The following is a 17,108-nucleotide window of genomic DNA, read 5'->3' as shown; positions in this document are numbered from 1 at the left end:
CCCAAACGTGAATAACATCCTAAGTAAATACTACCCGATTCTCACCAGCAACCAGAAACTTAAGAAGATTTTTCCCGACCCTCCCAGAGTAGCCTACAGACGCAACACTAATTTTAAAGATGTTCTTGTGCACGCCAAACTACAGAAAAAGAAGAAGTTGGGAACCAATACCTGTGGTCGCCCCAGGTGCTCTACATGCAAACACATTCAATCCACTACTACAGTAAAAAGTACAGCGTCGAATTACACACACAAAGTAACTTCGGCTTTCACCTGCACATCAAGCAATGTAGTCTACTGTCTAGAATGCGCCGCTTGTAGCAAACAATACATAGGTGAGACCGGACAACAAATCAATACAAGACTCAATGGTCACCGCGCGGACACAAAACACAATTTACCCAAAGCAGTAGCCAGCCACTTTAATGAACATGGACATATGTTTGACAAAGCAAGGCTCTATATACTACAAACAAATTTCCGTTCCCCTCGCGAAAGGAAGTACACGGAATCATACCTCATACACAAGTTTAATTGCCTACACCCGACAGGAATTAATTTGGCACGCGGCAACTTAGAATCTTTAAAAGCTGTAACTTAAATCTGAAACTCTCATATCATCAACCAATACACAAAACACATTAGGCCACCAGCCAACTTTAATTCTTAACCTCACCTACTCTTTCATTTCGGAGGAAAAAAAGGGAGAGGGGGAGAGAGGAAGAAGGGAAAGAGAAAAAATATTTCCTGCCTACTACTCAATTTAATGTACTCTTTCAGGATTTTACGTCTATACCAAGTGTACGATCCCCTTCTTCCATGTACACTTGCCCGCGCCCGCTTCTGCACGCGTCGCCCTCCTGTTTGCTATACCGATTTCGCCCCCCCCCTTCCCCCTTACCCCTTTTTTAGTCTTTTTTTTTGAAACCCCCTCAACAACACATTCCGAAGTCAATATGCCTTTTTCGGCGCCTCAACCATCGCCTTCTGGATGCCGCCGTAACGACACCTACGTTAAGCGCGTGGGGCAGTGCCCCTTGAAAGACCATGCCGCTGCCTTTCAGTCACCCCACCATTGCACCGCAGACTCCCCGTCGCCACCTTAACTATTTCAAAATTACTCGACCTATTGCTTGACCGGCCGTTCTAATGCCTCAAAAACATGCCGCCAACGACTCCCCCGGATTACCTCCTAACCTTTCGCATCCCCAACACGCTCCCAAGCCCCCGTATTTTTTAAAGATTTCATTTTTCTCTTTCTTTTTCTTTCACCCCCCCCCCTTTGTTGTGTCTTGGTACGGCCCTGGCACCCCCCTGCTTTTTTTTTCTTTCTTTTCCCCTTTTTTCTGCTTCTATTTCTTTTCTTTCCTCCCGCGTGCCCACTCTCACGCTCTTGTCCCTTCGTCTTGAGAATGAGGCTCACAGACGTCGGACGACAGCGCCTGTTCCCTCTTGTAATCTCTCTCTTTAAAACCAGCCGCCAGCGACAACACCCGCACGTGACGTCACTGCACTAACCCTTTAAAACTAACACGCCGAGGATGACGAGGCCGCCTTTGACGAAGATAGGTCCACCTATCGAAACGTTGGCCAGCCTGTCTGAGGTACTTCAACCCTGTTTAAAAAAGTTTATACCACAGTGTGCCATTCCATCTGCCAGCCCCTTTCTTGTTTTTGGACTTTCATTGCAATAGCATTTATATGCACACTCCAGGCGAAAATTCCTGCCGTCTGCGTCGCCGTCCCCGTCGCCGTCGCAGTGAGGTTCCGTATGAGTGAAAGCGTGTGAGGGTGAGCCGGTGAACCCGCGGGCGCGAGCGTCCCGGATGCGTGCCCTCTCCTGTAGCGCGCGAGGGGTCAAGCGAGGGAGCAGGGGCGTTCTTCTCCGGCGCCTTCTAGGGTGTCTCGATGTCCTCCTGGCCCGCCGATCTGTACAGAGTGAAGACGACCGCAGTGTCTACTACGGCGTTGGCCACGCGAATCGCGGACGCCGTAGTACACGCCTTTGGCGGACGCCGTCGCGTTGCCGGCACTCATGCCTCTTGAAAGCAATCTGCGGTGTAGCCAAAGTGCGTGCCGGTGCGGGCCTTATCTTTAAAGCGATCTATGATGTTTGCAGAATGCGTGCAATGCCGGTAGCTTCGCAAGCGCTGCGCTTTTCGACGTTGTGTTCGCGTTGAAGCGAGAGATGCACGAAGGTCAATTCGCGTGCTGCTGCCGCGATTCTTCACTTCAGAATTCTGACAGCGAGTTTCCGCGCTCCTCGAGCGAGATGTATTCATGTCTACCTGTGATCGCGGGAAACCGTGCTGGTTAATTTAGTTAAAACACGTTGACAGGCTTGTTCGTTTGAATCTATGCGAGACTGCGTAAGCGCGTCTGAACAAGGACATAGAACGAAGCAGATACACAAACACAGCACTGTCCCTGTGTTTGTTTCTTTGTACGTCCTCGTTCAGTCATGCTTACACATTCTATCATTGTTAATTCAGTTAGTAAGCGCATGTTTAGAAGCTTATACGGTCGATAAAACTACTATCTTTACTTCGTACAGCTACTTACGAATTTGCTATTGCAATTGGTGCTTGACCTTTCGGGTGGAACTGCGAATTTTTTCGCACACCGTGAGTCATGCCCATGATCGTATGTCTCCTCCTTTAGGCGACGCAGGCTACTACGACGAGGACGGACGTATCTACTTCGTTCAGCGCTTCAAAGAGATGATCAAGTGCATGGACAACCAAGTGGTTCCTGCCGAGCTCGAAGAACTGTTGCTGCGAGAGCACTCGGGGGACATCATTGACGTCTGCATCGTCGGCGTACCGAACCAGGACTACGGAGAAGCACCGGCCGCCGCTGTCCAGGCACGATGCGCAGATGGCACAAAGGACCTTTCCGAATTGTCCAGGCGGATAAAGAAAACAATCTCCGGTTCGTTAACTTTTGCCTCCTTCTGTTAAAGTCGACAGTAAGTGCTCCTACGCAGGGCGGCTAAAATTTCCAAATTAATACATAGGTCGAGACATGCGATCATTTTTGGGGGCAGATTGGAGCATTCAAAATTGTTCTCTAGAAGCTTTAACATGGTCGTGCTAATTAGCCTCACAGCTGCCTAAAAGGCGCAGCTTTTCTTTTTCTACATTCATTTACTTCATTTTCCCTTGCCGTAGAAGGCCTACAAGAATATCTGTATCTGCGGATGGATGTAATTTTCTTTTTATATTTCACAAGGGTAGCTGTCATGATCACTCTCCTGTCTTTTTATGTCCGCCGGTGTACGCCGCTGTCAATCGCTGTAATCGCAAATTGCTTTTGCGGATCATTACGGTATACAGTTACAAACTCTCTGGCGCTAGTATTCCACCTAACGACCAGCAAGCTGGCAGCTGAGGAGTCTGCCTTTCAGCCACTCTTCCAATGCTACTGCAATAGAGAATACTGACCCCAGAGAGCGCGACCGCGCCATTAGCTTCCGTGATTGGCCAACGTCCACAGAACTTCGAGCACATCGTCTTCCCATGTGGCAGTTTTAAGCTATGTTTCTTTCTTCTACATGCAATGACAAAGAATGTGCGCGTGTGCTTAGTGTACATTAGTCTTCTTGTAGTGCTTGGCTTCTCATGTTTACTGCAAGGCGCTCACGTCATCTTGTTTTCTTCAAAGATCGCTGGAGACGTAACAAGAAGGCAGCCGAAAGAGGAATTTTAGAAAATTCACACGATTAGAGCATTGAAAAGCTGAAGGGTTGTTTAGTGGAGACAAATGTCCGTGTCCATGTAGATAAGACGCGGAAGAAAAACAGATTCTGTAAGCTGCACCACTGAGAGGTGTAACCTCTGAAAAACCAATATGACTCGTACGTATACTCCCCGAAAGCAGATGAAAACTTCAGGTTATGGGCGGAACTTCTTTCTCGGCGGCATATTTCTGCACTAATGCATCTGGATATTGACTGAAAGTTGTTTTTTTTTTAGGTTACAATAAACTTAGATGCACGGCAGTAAGGTGGTTAAGCCTTCAAAAGAAAAACTACAGAAGCAGAATGGCTGGCATCCTGCTGAATCTAGCTATTCCTGAAAAACGCCGTATGAGAGCTCAATTATTGCACATTTTGTGCTGGTGTGAAAGGCTGAACGCTGGCCGGTAGTCAACGTACCAGGCGCAACAAATAATATGACTCACTGGCCTTTAATTTATGCGGATTTACACCTACGGTCTTCTCCCACCTATTGTACTACGTGCATAGACGCACTACGCCCATCTTTAAAGGGTGTTTCAGTTTAGTCGGGCCACACTTTAAAAGAGACACGTGAGTTGCGAGAATGCAAGCAAAGAATGTTCGCTGTCCTCTTGGACAGCAGAAACTACTCCTTTTATTATCATTTTAGGTCATTATTTACCGATAGTTAATTACGCAACAGTTAAGGTTATAATTTGAACGCCAATACTTCAATGTAGTAGTTGTTGATCCTTCAGGGAATTTTTCTTTCGGGCTGCAAAGAAAGTACGCGAGGTTTGAAAAATTACCACGGGGAATACGCGCTTGCGCACGACGTCGAACTCAAAGGAAGTTGAGAAATAAATATTTTATTCCACTGAATTGAGCGAATACGGCCGTAGACGTTTCTCAACTGTTTGTAGCTTCACTGCTCGGAGCGCACCTGGAACCTTCTCAATTGTACAAGTGTTGTCGAGTTGGCAGGCACGTGTTTTTTTATTAATTGACGAAACGCCTCGAGCACATTCTGGTATTGTCACTCGGGCTCCAATGTGAGTAGTCATCACCGCTGAAACATCATCTAGAACAATCAGCTAAGGCTAAACAGTGTGACGACTGGACAAATCTTTCCTTGCCTGCGGAGGACAAATACTAATTTGCGAATACTCGACGTGTGCTGCGGTGCACTTCAACCTTGGTTCTGTTGTTCTAAGCGCGAGAAAAGATCGGCGTCAGTGAGTCCGGCTCCAGCAGTCAGGTCTTGATCCCGGCGCCGACACGACCTGCACACTGGCATAATAATGCACAATAAAAAGCAGAGTGCGTACAAAGCTCCAGCAGGGAGCGCTTACGAAGCTAGATTTGACACGTAACAACGACTGAGCATTTGTTTTGAAGCGAGACCAGCTGCACTACTATATAAACCAATCTACAACAGCGGGAATTACTTCACACATTTCAAAGCAGCTGGAGCTATATTGTGAGTTTTTACAGGTGCTCCCTCTTGGTTCTTTTATTTTTCTTTTGGTGTTTGCGTCTTCGTTCGTTTAACGCAAATTCGCAAGAGCGACAATTACTTGACGCGCCGAAACGTGACGATCCACTTCAGCCGCCGGGTCGCTTCATGCGGTGTTGAAGAGAAGCGGTACAATTTGATGCCGTAATTCCCTTCGCCGTTCTGACAATGGTAATCGCAGCAGTATCTGCGCTTGTTTCTTTTTGGTCACACTCCTCACAGAAGAGCTGCCGAGAGGCCGCGGCGAATACATTGAAAAATTGGAAAAGAACGCTTTCAGGCGGGCCTGAACACAGTAAGCACAATAGTGAAATGGCGACGAGGGCCTACTCACGGGTGCTCACCGCCGCTGCTAGGTGGCATGACATGTACAGCCAAACTTCATTGCAAAGTGCCTTTAGAGCACAAGATTGCTCCTGCGTGGGCGATTTCGCAGCGTGACTCATATCACGAAGTACATTCGCAGCGGCGAAAGTACCCCTAGCCATGACCGTCTTAATCATGCAACTCATATGAAGTGTCTATTCAAATATTCTGGTCTTTATGGAGAATATTAGGATATTAGGATAGAAGTACAGTTGCAAACACAGGCGTCTACGCCCCTTCATCCAGTCATTATGACCAGGAAGTCGAAAGCTTCTATGAAGACGTGGAATCGGCGATCGGTAAAGTCAAAACAAGATACACTATTCTGATGGGTGACTTAAATGCCAAGGTAGGCAAGAAGCAGGCTGGAGACAAGTCAGTGGGCGAATATGGCATAAGTTCTAGGAATAGCAGCGTAGAGTCATTAGTAGGGTTTGCAGAAGAGAATAATATGCCGATAATGAATACCTTCTTCCGCAAGCGAGATAGTCGAAAGTGGATGTGGAGGAGCCCGAATGGCGAGAATAGAAATGAAATAGACCTTATACTCTGCGCAAACCCTGGCATCATACAAGATGTGGACGTGCTCGGCAAGGCGCGCTGCAGTGACCACAGGATGGTAAGAACTCGCATTAGCCTAGACCTGAGGAGGGAACGGAAGAAACTGGTACATAAGAAGCCGATCAATGAGTTAGCGGTAAGAGGGAAAATAGAGTAATTGCGGATCAAGCTACAGAACAGGTATGCGGCTTTAACTCAGAAAGTGGACCTTAGTGTTGAAGCAATGAACGACAATCTTATGGGCATCATTAAGGAGTGTGCAATAGAAGTCGGTGGTAACTCCGTAAGGCAGGATACCAGCAAATTATCGCAGGAGATGAAAGATCTGATCAAGAAACGTCAATGTAGGAAAGCCTCTAACCCTACAGCTAGAATGGAACTGGCAGAACCTTCAAAGTTAATCAGCAAGCGTGAGCCAGCTGGCATGAGGAAGTATAATATGGATAGAATTGAACATGCTCTCAGGAACGGAGGAAGCGTAAAAGCAGTCAAGAAGAAACTAGAAATAGGCAAGAACCTGGTGTATGTGTTAATAGACAAAGCCGGCAATATCATTACTAATATGGCTGAGGTAGTTCAAGTGGCTGAGGAGTTCTGTAGAGATTTATGCAGTACCAGTGGCACCCACGATGATAATGGAAGCGAGAATCGTCTAGAGGAATTTGAAATCCCACAAGTAACGCCGGAACCAGAAGAAAGTCTTGGTAGATATGCAAAGGGAGAAGGCAGCTGGGGAGGATCAGGTAAGAGAAGATTTGTTGAAGGATGGTAGGCTGATTGTTCTAAAAAAACTGGCCACCCTGTATACGCAATGCATCATGACCTCAAGTGTACTGGAATCTTGGAAGAACGCTAGTATAATCATAATCCATAAGAAAGGGAGCGCCAAAGGCTTAAAAAATTAGAGACTTATCAGCTTACTGTCCGTTGTCTATAAAGTATTTACTAAGGTAATCGCAAATAGAGTCAGGAACACCTTAGACTTCTCTTAACCAAAGGACCAGGCAGGATACCGTAAAGGTTACTCAACAATAGACCATATTCGCACTATCAATCAGGGGATAGAGAAATGTGCGGAATATAGCCAACCCTTATATATAGCTTTCACTGATTCCGAGAAAGCGTTTTATTCAGTCGAAACCTCAGCAGTCATGGAGGCATTACGAAATCAGGGTGCAGACGAGCCATATGTAAAAATACTGAAAGATATCTATAGCGGCTCCACAGCCACTATAGTCCTCCATAAAGAAAGCAACCAAATCCCAATAAAGAAAGGCGTCAGGCAGGGTGATACGATCTCTCCAATGCCTTTCACAGCGTGTTTACAGGAGGTGCTCAGACACCTGCATTGGGAATAATTGGGGATAAGACTTAATGGAGAATACCTCAGTTACTTGCGATTCGCTGATGATATTGCCTTGCATAGTAACTCAGGGGACCAATCGCAATGCATGCTCACTGACCTGGAGATGCAAAGCTGAAGGGTAGGTCTAAAAATTAATCTGCTGAAAACTAAAGTAATGTTTAACAGTCTCGGAAGACAACAGCAGTTTACGACAGGTAGCGAGGAACTGGAAGTGGTAAGGGAATACATCTTAGTGCGGATAGTCACTGCGGATCCGGATCATGAGACTGAAATAATCAGAAGAATAATAATTGGCTAGGGTGCATTTCGCAGGCACTCTCAGATCATAAACAGCAAGTTGCCATTATACCTCAAGCGAAATGTGTATAACAGCTGTGTTTTACCAGTACTAACGTACGGGGCAGAAATCTGCAGAAAGTTAGGTGGGCGGATGAGATTAAGAAGTTTGCAGGGATAACGTGGCCACGATTAGTACATGACCGGGGTAGTTGGAGAAGTATGGGAGGAGCCTGTGCCCTGCAGTGGGCGTAACCAGGCTGATGATGATGATGACAGTTGCAATTAATCCTGTATTTCTAAGCAGGTGTCCTTGACCATGTCACTATTTTGTTTTCTCCCACAGAAAACTGCGCAATGCACAAACACCTGTATGGCGGCGTCTTCTACGTGGACTCCATTCCAAAAACCGAGTCGGGCAAAACAAACCGCCCTGCTCTCCTCCAGAAATGTTGCATATAATAAAGTACTTTGCCAGCCACACTGCTGCAATGCCTGTGACAAGTGGTACATATGAGCTAGACCACTAATAGGGAAAATTTTTGTTGCGTTTATTTGCATAATTATTTTTAACTTGTAACGCCTAAAACGAACCCTCAGGCTATGAGAGAACCCGTAGGTAAGGGCTCGCAACAGTTTTGACGGCGTCAGCTTCTTTAACAAACGCATGAACCTAAGCCTACCAGGATTTTTGCGTTTCGTCCTGGTCTAAATGCGTCCGCTACGACAGTAAATCAAACCCAGAATGCGAACATTATAGCTAGAGAACCAGAGCGGTGGGTATTCAAACGAAATTGCAATTACGCTGAAAACAAAGCAAATTATTTCAAATCTTTATGAGAGCATACAGCGCTGAAACCAGAATAAAATATCGGCATATGCCCCGTACTGCGTGGGTACAAACGTGAAATTGTACACATTTATTATCGACAGCGTGTATGCCTTCCTTTAAATATCTTGTACTCCTTAACAGCCCAATTAGTTGCTCGGCCTCAGCAACACAGAGTGAGCAGTTGAAATATAGCAGTTTCGAGTACCACGATAGATATTGTTACGTAAGAAGACGCAAATGAAAAGCTATATACAAGTATATTTACAACGTAATACGCCGCACTTGGCCAAGAGGCAACAGCCCGCGCTAGCCTCCAATCGTTGTCGTCGTCTTCTTACTGCTCGCCTCTTCGTCATCGGTAATACTATTCCGTAGCACTACCCCCGGCGGCAAAACGCCGTCCCGGAGCGACTAAAGGCCGGACTTGGAAACAGTGTAGTAGGCCTTGAGCCTACTGACGTGCACGACATCACTAGGTGCCACAGTAGATGACGAGGTTGAGCTCACAGGGGCAATTTCGTACGTCACAGGCGTCACCTGGCGCAGCACGCGGTAGGGCCCTGCGTATCGCGAAAGGAGCTTTTGTGAAAGTCCGACGTGACGAGAGGGCGACCACAAGAGCACGAGCGCACCAGGCGAAAACTGTACGTCACGGTGGCGGGCGTTGTACTGACGCTGCTGAGTGGTTTACGAGTCCGTCAGTCGAGCACGGGCAAGCTGGCGTGCATGGTCGGCGAGAGCGATGGCGTCGCGCGCATACTCGCTTGTTGAGATCGAAGCAGGAGGAAGTGCCGTGTCAAGGGGCAAGGTCGGTTCGCGACCGTAGAGCAGATAAAAGGGAGAAAATCCGGCGGTGTCGTGCCGGGAAGAATTATAAGCGAATGTGACGTAAGGAAGGGCAATGTCCCAGTCGCGGTGGTCCTTTGAAACGTACTTTGACAGCATATCGGTAAGAGTACGGTTTAACCGCTCTGTCAGGCCATTGGTTTGAGGATGGTATGAGGTAGTCAGCTTGTGTTGAGTGGAGCAGGAACGTACAATGTCGGCGATAACTTTCGCGAGGAAGTTACGACCACGGTCAGTGAGCAGCTGTCGCGGGGCGCCATGAAGTAAGATAATGTCACGCAAGAGAAAGTCAGCGACGTCAGTGGCGCAACTGGTAGGTAGAGCCCGCGTGATAGCGTATCGGGTGGCGTAATCAGTTGCGACGGCTACCCATTTGTTCCCAGAGGATGACGTGGGAAAGGGACCGAGGAGGTCTAATCCAACACGAAAGAACGGTTCCACAGGGACAGTGATCGGCTGGAGATGACCGGAAGGTAGCACCTGAGGCGTTTTCCGACGCTGGCAGGGATCACAGGCAGCAACATAGCGTCGGACGGAGCGAGCAAGACCAGGCCAATAGAAGCGGCGGCGGACGCGGTCGTACGTGCGGGTTACGCCAAGATGTCCTGCAGTAGGTGCGTCATGCATCTCAAAGAGCACAGTCTGTCGTAGATGTTTTGGCACGACAAGAAGAAGATCAGATCCGTCAGGGAGGAAGTTCCTTCGGTACAGAATGCCGCCCTGGAGGACATATCGGCGAACGGATGCGTCGGTAGGTGTAGAGCGCAGACGCTCGATGACTACTCGCAGCGATAGGTCTCGGTACTGCTCATCGGCGATGTTAGCGAAGGCAGACACAGAGAAAATGCCGTCGGCGGTACTACTGTCGGCGTCGTCAGGCTCGTCTACCGGGTAGCGAGACAGGCAGTCAGCGTCCTTGTGTAGTCGGCCAGATTTGTAGGTGACAGAGAACGAATATTCTTGGAGGCGTAAGGCCCAGCGACCAAGTCTTCCTGAAGGGTCTTTCAATGAGCATTGTTCATTGTTTCACGCGCTTTGTAGGTTAACAAAGCGCGTGATGGTCTGTGATAACGGAAAAGGGTCGGCCATATAAGTATGGGCGGAACTTCGCAACCGCCCAAACTAGGGCCAGACACTCACGCTCAGTGATGGAATAGTTGCGCTCCGCGGGTGAGAGGAGCCTGCTGGCGTAAGCGATAACACGGTCGTTGCCGCGCTGGCGTTGTGCCAGTACTGCGCCAATTCCGTGACCGCTGGCAGTACGAACTTCGGTAGGCGCAGAAGGATCGAAATGGGCCAGAACGGGAGGCGTTGTGAGAACGTCGATTAGATGCGAGAATGCAGAGGCCTCGTTAGCGCCCCACTGGAAAGGGGCGTCTTTTTTCAAAAGCTCGGTTAGTGGTCGTGCTATGGCCGCGAAATTTTTCACGAAACGGCGGAAGTAGGAACAAAGGCCGATGAAGCTGCGCACATCCTTGACACACTTCGGAACAGGAAAGTGCGTAACAGCATGGATCTTGCCTGGGTCCGGTTGCACTCCGTTCGCGTCAACGAGATGCCCAAGGACGGTAATCTGGCGACGGCCGAATTGGCACTTCGATGCGTTCAGTTGCAGACCGGCGCGACGAAAAACGTCCAGGACTGCCGAGAGGCGCTCGAGGTGCGTAGCGAACGTTGGGGAGAATACTATGACGTCGTCCAAGTAGCACAGGCATGTGGACCATTTGAAACCGTGAAGAAGGGAGTCCATCATGCGTTCAAAAGTGGCAGGAGCGTTACAGAGACCAAACGGCATCACTTTGAATTGATAAAGACCGTCCGGAGTTAGAAAAGCAGTCTTCTCGCGGTCGAGATCGTCCACAGCAATCTGCCAGTAGCCGGAGCGGAGGTCAATAGAAGAGAAGTAGCGAGCACCATGGAGGCAGTCAAGGGCGTCATCGATCCGAGGTAGGGGATACACGTCCTTTTTGGTAACCCTGTTAAGGTGCCGATAATCCACGCAAAAGCGCCATGAGCCATCCTTCTTTTTTACCAGTACAACCGGTGACGCCCATGGACTACATGACGGTTCTATGATGTTATTGGCAAGCATTTTGCGAACTTCAGCGTGAATAACTTGACGCTCAACCGGTGACACTCGATACGGGCGGCGATGAATAGGAGGGGCATCGCCGGTATTAATGCGATGTTTAACAGTTGTAGTTTGGGCCAAAGGACGATCGTTAAAGTCAAAAATATCGTTGTAGGAAAACAGAACGCGGTAGAGCTCACGAGCGTGCTCGGACGGCATGTCGGGCGCAATCATTTTCTGTAGGTCGGCGATGGTGCAAGTTGTCGACTGAAATGGTAGAGGAGGATCGGCTGAATTGCTGTCTACCTCAATAGATGCTATTGAGCGATCTTCGAATGAGCAAAGCTGGGCCAGAGACATCCCGCGTGGCAGCACTTGTGTCGTCAAGCCAAAATTGACCACTGGCAGGCAGACGCAATTAGCCGTAATAGATAAAACGGTATGAGGTACCGTGATCCCGTGTGTAAGGAGGACGTCTTGTATAGGAGCCGCGATATAGTGACCGTCGGGCACTGGTGGGGATGACACTAGGTCAACGTAAGTCAGTGCCGTAGGCGGCAAGCGAACAAAGTCGACGGAACTGAGGCGACTGGGGTGTGGTTCAGCGGGATCCAGAACAGGCAGGTCAAGGCGGAGAGTACTGGCGGAACAATCAATGAGAGCAGAATGTGCGGAGATGAAGTCTAAGCCGAGGATGATGTCGTGGGGACAGTGGGCGATGACTGTGAATAGCACGACTGTTGAGCGATCGGCGAAGGAGACGCGGGCGGCACACATACCAATTACGGGGGCTGTTCCGCCATCGGCGACACGGACAACAAGCGTCGTGGCGGGCGTGATTATTTTTTTCAGGCGGGTACGAAAGTCCGCGCTCATTACCGACAAATGCGCCCCAGTGTCTATAAGAGCAGATACAGGAACACCGTCGACTTGCACGTCAAGAAGGTTCAGATGAGTGGGCAACGTCAGTGGAGGATTTGGCGGCGTATGGAGCAATGCAGCGTCACCTCGAGGCGCTGCATCATTCAGTTTTCCGGCTGGGAGCGGCGTCCGAAGGGAGTCGGCGAAAAGGAGCGACGGGGCTGGGGAGAGCGAGATTGTCGTCCTTGGGGCGAAGGTGAACGAGAATAGGGGCGGTTCGGCGCAGGAGAGTCAGTGGCGGCATTATCGGAGCGTGCGGCATAAGGACGAGAAGGGCCACCCGAGGGGCGAGAATAGGCAGTATAAGCAGACCGGGTCGGGGAAGTCCAGCGACTTCGACAGTGCCGAGAAATGTGCCCGATGCGACGGCAGTGAAAACAAATGGGCTTGTCGTCAGCAGTGCGCCATTCAGCTGGGTTGCGGAAACGTGGTGGGTAAGACGCTGCGGGACGGGGCGGAATCGAAGAAGCCGGATGGGTATCAGGGTGATGGGCCGAGCAGATGGTGTGAAGGCCCATGTTTTCGAACTCCTGGCGGACAACTGCCTGGATCAGGGAAACCGTGACTGCCGGTGCGTTGGTGGGGCTGGAGTCGAAGGCAGCCGGATAGGCGGCCTCAATCTCACGCCGAACGATCTTGGTAATATCGCCGGTGTTGTTGGGACGAGGAGCGTCGGCACAGGAAGAAGTCGCTGGGGTGTTGGGCAAACGGGCAAACTGCTGATCGATACGTCTGCTTTTAGCGAGTTCCAGGCGGCGGCACTCTTTGATAACAGCATCCACCGTCGCGACGTTGTTGAATACGAGCAAGTTGAAGGCGTCATCGGCAATGCCTTTGAGGATGTGGGATACCTTGTCTGACTCAGGCATGTGTGCATCAACTTTGCGGCACAGAGCCAGGACGTCCTGAATGTACGTGACATAGGGCTCTGTTGACGTATGCACACGGCCGGAAAGCGCCTTCTGCGCGGCAAGTTTGTGACCGTAGGGGTTGCCGAACAAGTCTCGGAGCTTTTGCTTGAACGAATCCCAACTGGTGAGCTCCTCTTCGTGCGTCCGAAACCAAACTCGAGGTGTGCCACCGAGGTAAAAGACTACGTTGGCGAGCATGATAGTAGGGTCCCACCGGTTATTGCGGCTGACGTGTTCGTACAGGCTGATCCAGTCGTCGACGTCGTCCCCATCTTTGCCCGAGAATACGCCAGGATCACGAGGAGCAGGGAGAGAGATGTAGGTCGTCGAAGTGGCAGGAGGGGTCGGAGGCGGCTGAGTCGAATTGTCATCGCCGGGAGCCATGAAGCTAGGCTCGACGTACCGTCCACTGCGAAGCTCCGTGACGAGGTACAGGGAACGTCCACCTCCACCAGATATGTTACGTAAGAAGACGCAAATGAAAAGCTATATACAAGTATATTTACAACGTAATACGCCGCACTTGGCCAAGAGGCAACAGCCCGCGCTAGCCTCCAATCGTTGTCGTCGTCTTCTTACTGCTCGCCTCTTCGTCATCGGTAATACTATTCCGTAGCAATATTATGCACAAGGTGATGAACGCTATCACGGGAAGCTGCCATTATTTCACTCATTGTGACGTTGTACAAAAGTTACTTGGAGATGACGTTGCAAGTAAAACTGGCGCAATGACTCTTCTTGTTGTCGCCTCAAAACAAAGTTCTGTTCCAGGAACATTTCGTTTCTTATTTGCACAGGAGACCTTTTGCCAGTTGTAATGAAACGCTTGAATGTAATTGTGCGGTTTTACGTCCCAAAAGCACGATTTCATTATGAGGCGTATTGGAGGACTCCGCATTGATGTTGACCGCCAGGGGATGTCTAACGTGAACCCTATGCGCGGGGCACGGGCGATTTTGCATTCCTCCCCTATAGAAATGCTGCAGCCGCGGCCAGGATTTGATCCCGCGATCGAGCGACGTATAAAAGCCAACGTCCTTGAGCCGCGGCTCAGATTCCGACGATCGCCGACTGTGCTCGCCGCTATTCTTGTGCTTTGAGTGTAGCCTGTCTTTCTGGGCCCAGGTTCGGCCAAATGAAGAGTAAGTTTGGATTAACGGTTTTGCTACTGTGTTCTTCATTGTCACTGCAACGTGACAATACGGTGGTTGAAAACAGCTGCTATAACACCAAATGTGAAGTATTTTTTATTTGCATTTCTAACGCAAACGTCAAGAAAGGTTTATTTCTTAACGGGAATAAATGCTGGCTGGTACATTTGAAGGTGTTCGCTTTCAGTGAAACGGCAAGGTGAGCAGCCGCACAAGGTGCGCCTTCGGTGCCTAGGATGTCAAATCAAAAATCAAATCAAATGTTTTATTTCCAACAAACTTGTTGGGGGTCCTCCAGGCGAAAAGCTGCGACATACATGTCTTTGCATCTCCCTGCAAAAGGTAGTAAAGGACTCGCAGCACGGTCCGCTGTGTGCCGTGGTCGTTTAGTACGCAGACAGCGAGGCGCACTGTTCAAGGACGGCAGCCCTGTTCGTCTTTCCAGATTCAGTCTTGGGCAACGAGTCCAGAAAGAACACACCGCCGTAGAGGTGCTTGTGGACGGCAAAATTTTCTGCGTAAATCGAGAACAAACAAAGAAATCTGATGTAAACGAAAACTACAAGAGCAGTATTACCGGTGTACAAACTACTGCAAAACGCCCGGCGTGCAGCAGATCATCATTGACATCACAAGGCCTTGCTGCGGCATACGCCACGTGTTCTACGAGATTAGTCCTGAATATACAGGGTGTGTCAGCGCACACTCAAAAATTCTTAAGAGGGCCTGCCTGTGGCATACAGCACAGCTATATTTCGTGAGCTGGGGTGCTATGCAGGATGCGCCGAGTTTCTCGTTCACCCGAGTTTTATCCGAGTTTGCTCGACGGCAGTAAGTGAACAGAGATAGCGCGGAACGCGCCGAAGGTGCAGGCAATGAAATATGTAGACAAAAAGCCGCGTATGACAACATGAGCGCACCCTGCGCGGCACGCTGCTTCCACGTTTCAAGCGCAGAAGGCTGCACAACGAAACGCGCCAGCGCCGCGTATTGTTATCAACGGATTATCGCAACTTAGCGATACCGTGACTGTCCCGCTGTCTGTCTACACACTTGCAGTGAGCCGCTTGCCACGCCTTTCCCGGGCGCGTGAAGGGCGTGCCTCCTCTTTCGGGATCTATCGTTCTTTCCTCCATCGAATGCGAACAGGGTACATGCGGCGCATTATTGCACCTACACTTTCACTCAAATGAATACGTTAAAATACAACCAATAAAATAACAAATATTTTTATTTCTTTAAGTATCTGGTTTTCGTTTTGAACGCTAGAAATTTGTGATGACAAACGGAGATTGAGCAAATTATTAAATTTTGCACTTCTTGCCGCGAGTGGCGACAGTGAGGCGAAAGCTTAGAAGGGGTACATTGAAGCGGGTCGCTCACACTAGGGCGTTCATACGGTGATAAGTCACCTAGGGGCGCTGCAGTGCTATTCTCAATAAAGTCGGTCATGATCAGTGGAAGGTCATGGCCACTCTTTTTCTATTAGGGGAATATAAACGCAGCGCCGTGGTACGGCTGTTCATCGCAGGCGCTTCACTAGGCTATTACGGCCCCCGCTTGACCTACTAAAAACGACACAACGGCTGTCGCCACAAAATGGCGGTATGTTATTTTAGAGTGCGTAGTGACGCAGTTCAGTGAAAATGTACCAGTTTATCTTTATGCGCGAAGCCTCTGCGATACATTGCGAAAAGTACGTGCTTCCCCAGCGACACAATTCATCGCTTGTGATCGCTTGCCCACTGAAGGTGCCTCTGAGCGCATGTACGCAGTATATGAGTGTGTTGTGCAGTCGAAGGTGCTTGCGGATTACCTCTGCTGGAGCCAGCAGCGATCGCGGATGGATATCGTAACGACACCGCAGCACTCGCATTTTGGCAGGTGAGGGCTCTTGTGTGCAGTTATGAAATCCGATTTCGAACGGAGAGAGGTGTTGGAACTGTTGAGTGCGCAGTGCTTATGATGAAGAAATGCCATGGCACTGGGTCTAGAAGAGCGAGCGATTCTCGGACGCTGATCGTGTTTACGACGCTGTGGCTCCGTTCCATCACCGATGACAGTGCAGCCATCTCAAACGACTGCTGCAATACGCAACCCTCAGCATCGTCGTCCCCCTCGGCGCATCGACGCCTTGCAAGCAGCTACAGTGACGTGCCGATAATTGTTTACTGTGCGCTACGCGCCACAATGCAGGCAATGAAACCGTGTTGTGCGGCCATCTCAGCTCGAGAAGATGTATGCATAAACCAGCGACAGTCAACGCTTTGTTTTTGATAGTGGTGCTCGGTACATCACCGATGACAGTGTGTTGTGCGTGCTTTATGTCGGCGGTCAAGATTGTTGATGCCTCTCAGCTCGACACCGCGTCGCTGTTGCCGGAAGATAAGTTGGGCGTGGCTTAACTGTAGTGGGTGCGCGCACAAGAGTTACATGCCTCGCGCGGGGCGTGACCTCTGGTTTTGATTGACAGGCGAACTCGTGCTAAACTCGTACGTCGCGAAACCCCCTCCGAGTTCAACTCGGGAACATGGCGGCGGCGGCAGCAGCCTGTTTCATTGCATCCAGCGGCA

General features: G+C 49.6%; 2 protein-coding genes across 3 annotated transcripts in view; one reads left to right on the top strand and one right to left on the bottom strand.

Moving 5' to 3' along the window:
* The window catches only part of LOC135905175 (uncharacterized), a 74,011-nt gene extending 65,725 nt beyond the window's left edge, over nucleotides 1-8,286 (top strand). Inside the window, exons 9-10 of the mRNA XM_070536243.1 lie at nucleotides 2,662-2,931; nucleotides 8,150-8,286. Of these exons, the coding sequence (XP_070392344.1) occupies nucleotides 2,662-2,931; nucleotides 8,150-8,265 (386 nt within the window). The 3' untranslated portion in view covers nucleotides 8,266-8,286. The remainder of the gene's footprint in view (nucleotides 1-2,661; nucleotides 2,932-8,149) is intronic.
* A 6,332-nt stretch (nucleotides 8,287-14,618) lies between these two features.
* Nucleotides 14,619-17,108, bottom strand: part of LOC135905177 (luciferin 4-monooxygenase-like) — a 125,630-nt gene continuing 123,140 nt past the window's right edge. For both annotated transcript variants that reach the window (XM_065436198.2, XM_065436197.2), the window contains exons 9-10: nucleotides 14,858-15,049; nucleotides 14,619-14,776 (exon numbers count right to left, since the gene is read on the bottom strand). In XM_065436198.2, coding sequence (XP_065292270.1) covers nucleotides 14,922-15,049 — 128 coding nt within the window. In that variant the 3' untranslated portion in view covers nucleotides 14,619-14,776; nucleotides 14,858-14,921. The remainder of the gene's footprint in view (nucleotides 14,777-14,857; nucleotides 15,050-17,108) is intronic.

Source organism: Dermacentor albipictus, chromosome 3 (genome assembly GCF_038994185.2).
Source record: "Dermacentor albipictus isolate Rhodes 1998 colony chromosome 3, USDA_Dalb.pri_finalv2, whole genome shotgun sequence".
NCBI classification, from domain to species: domain Eukaryota; kingdom Metazoa; phylum Arthropoda; class Arachnida; order Ixodida; family Ixodidae; genus Dermacentor; species Dermacentor albipictus.
Note: the sequence above shows the minus strand (reverse complement) of the source record. Positions and strands in the feature narration are given on the sequence as shown.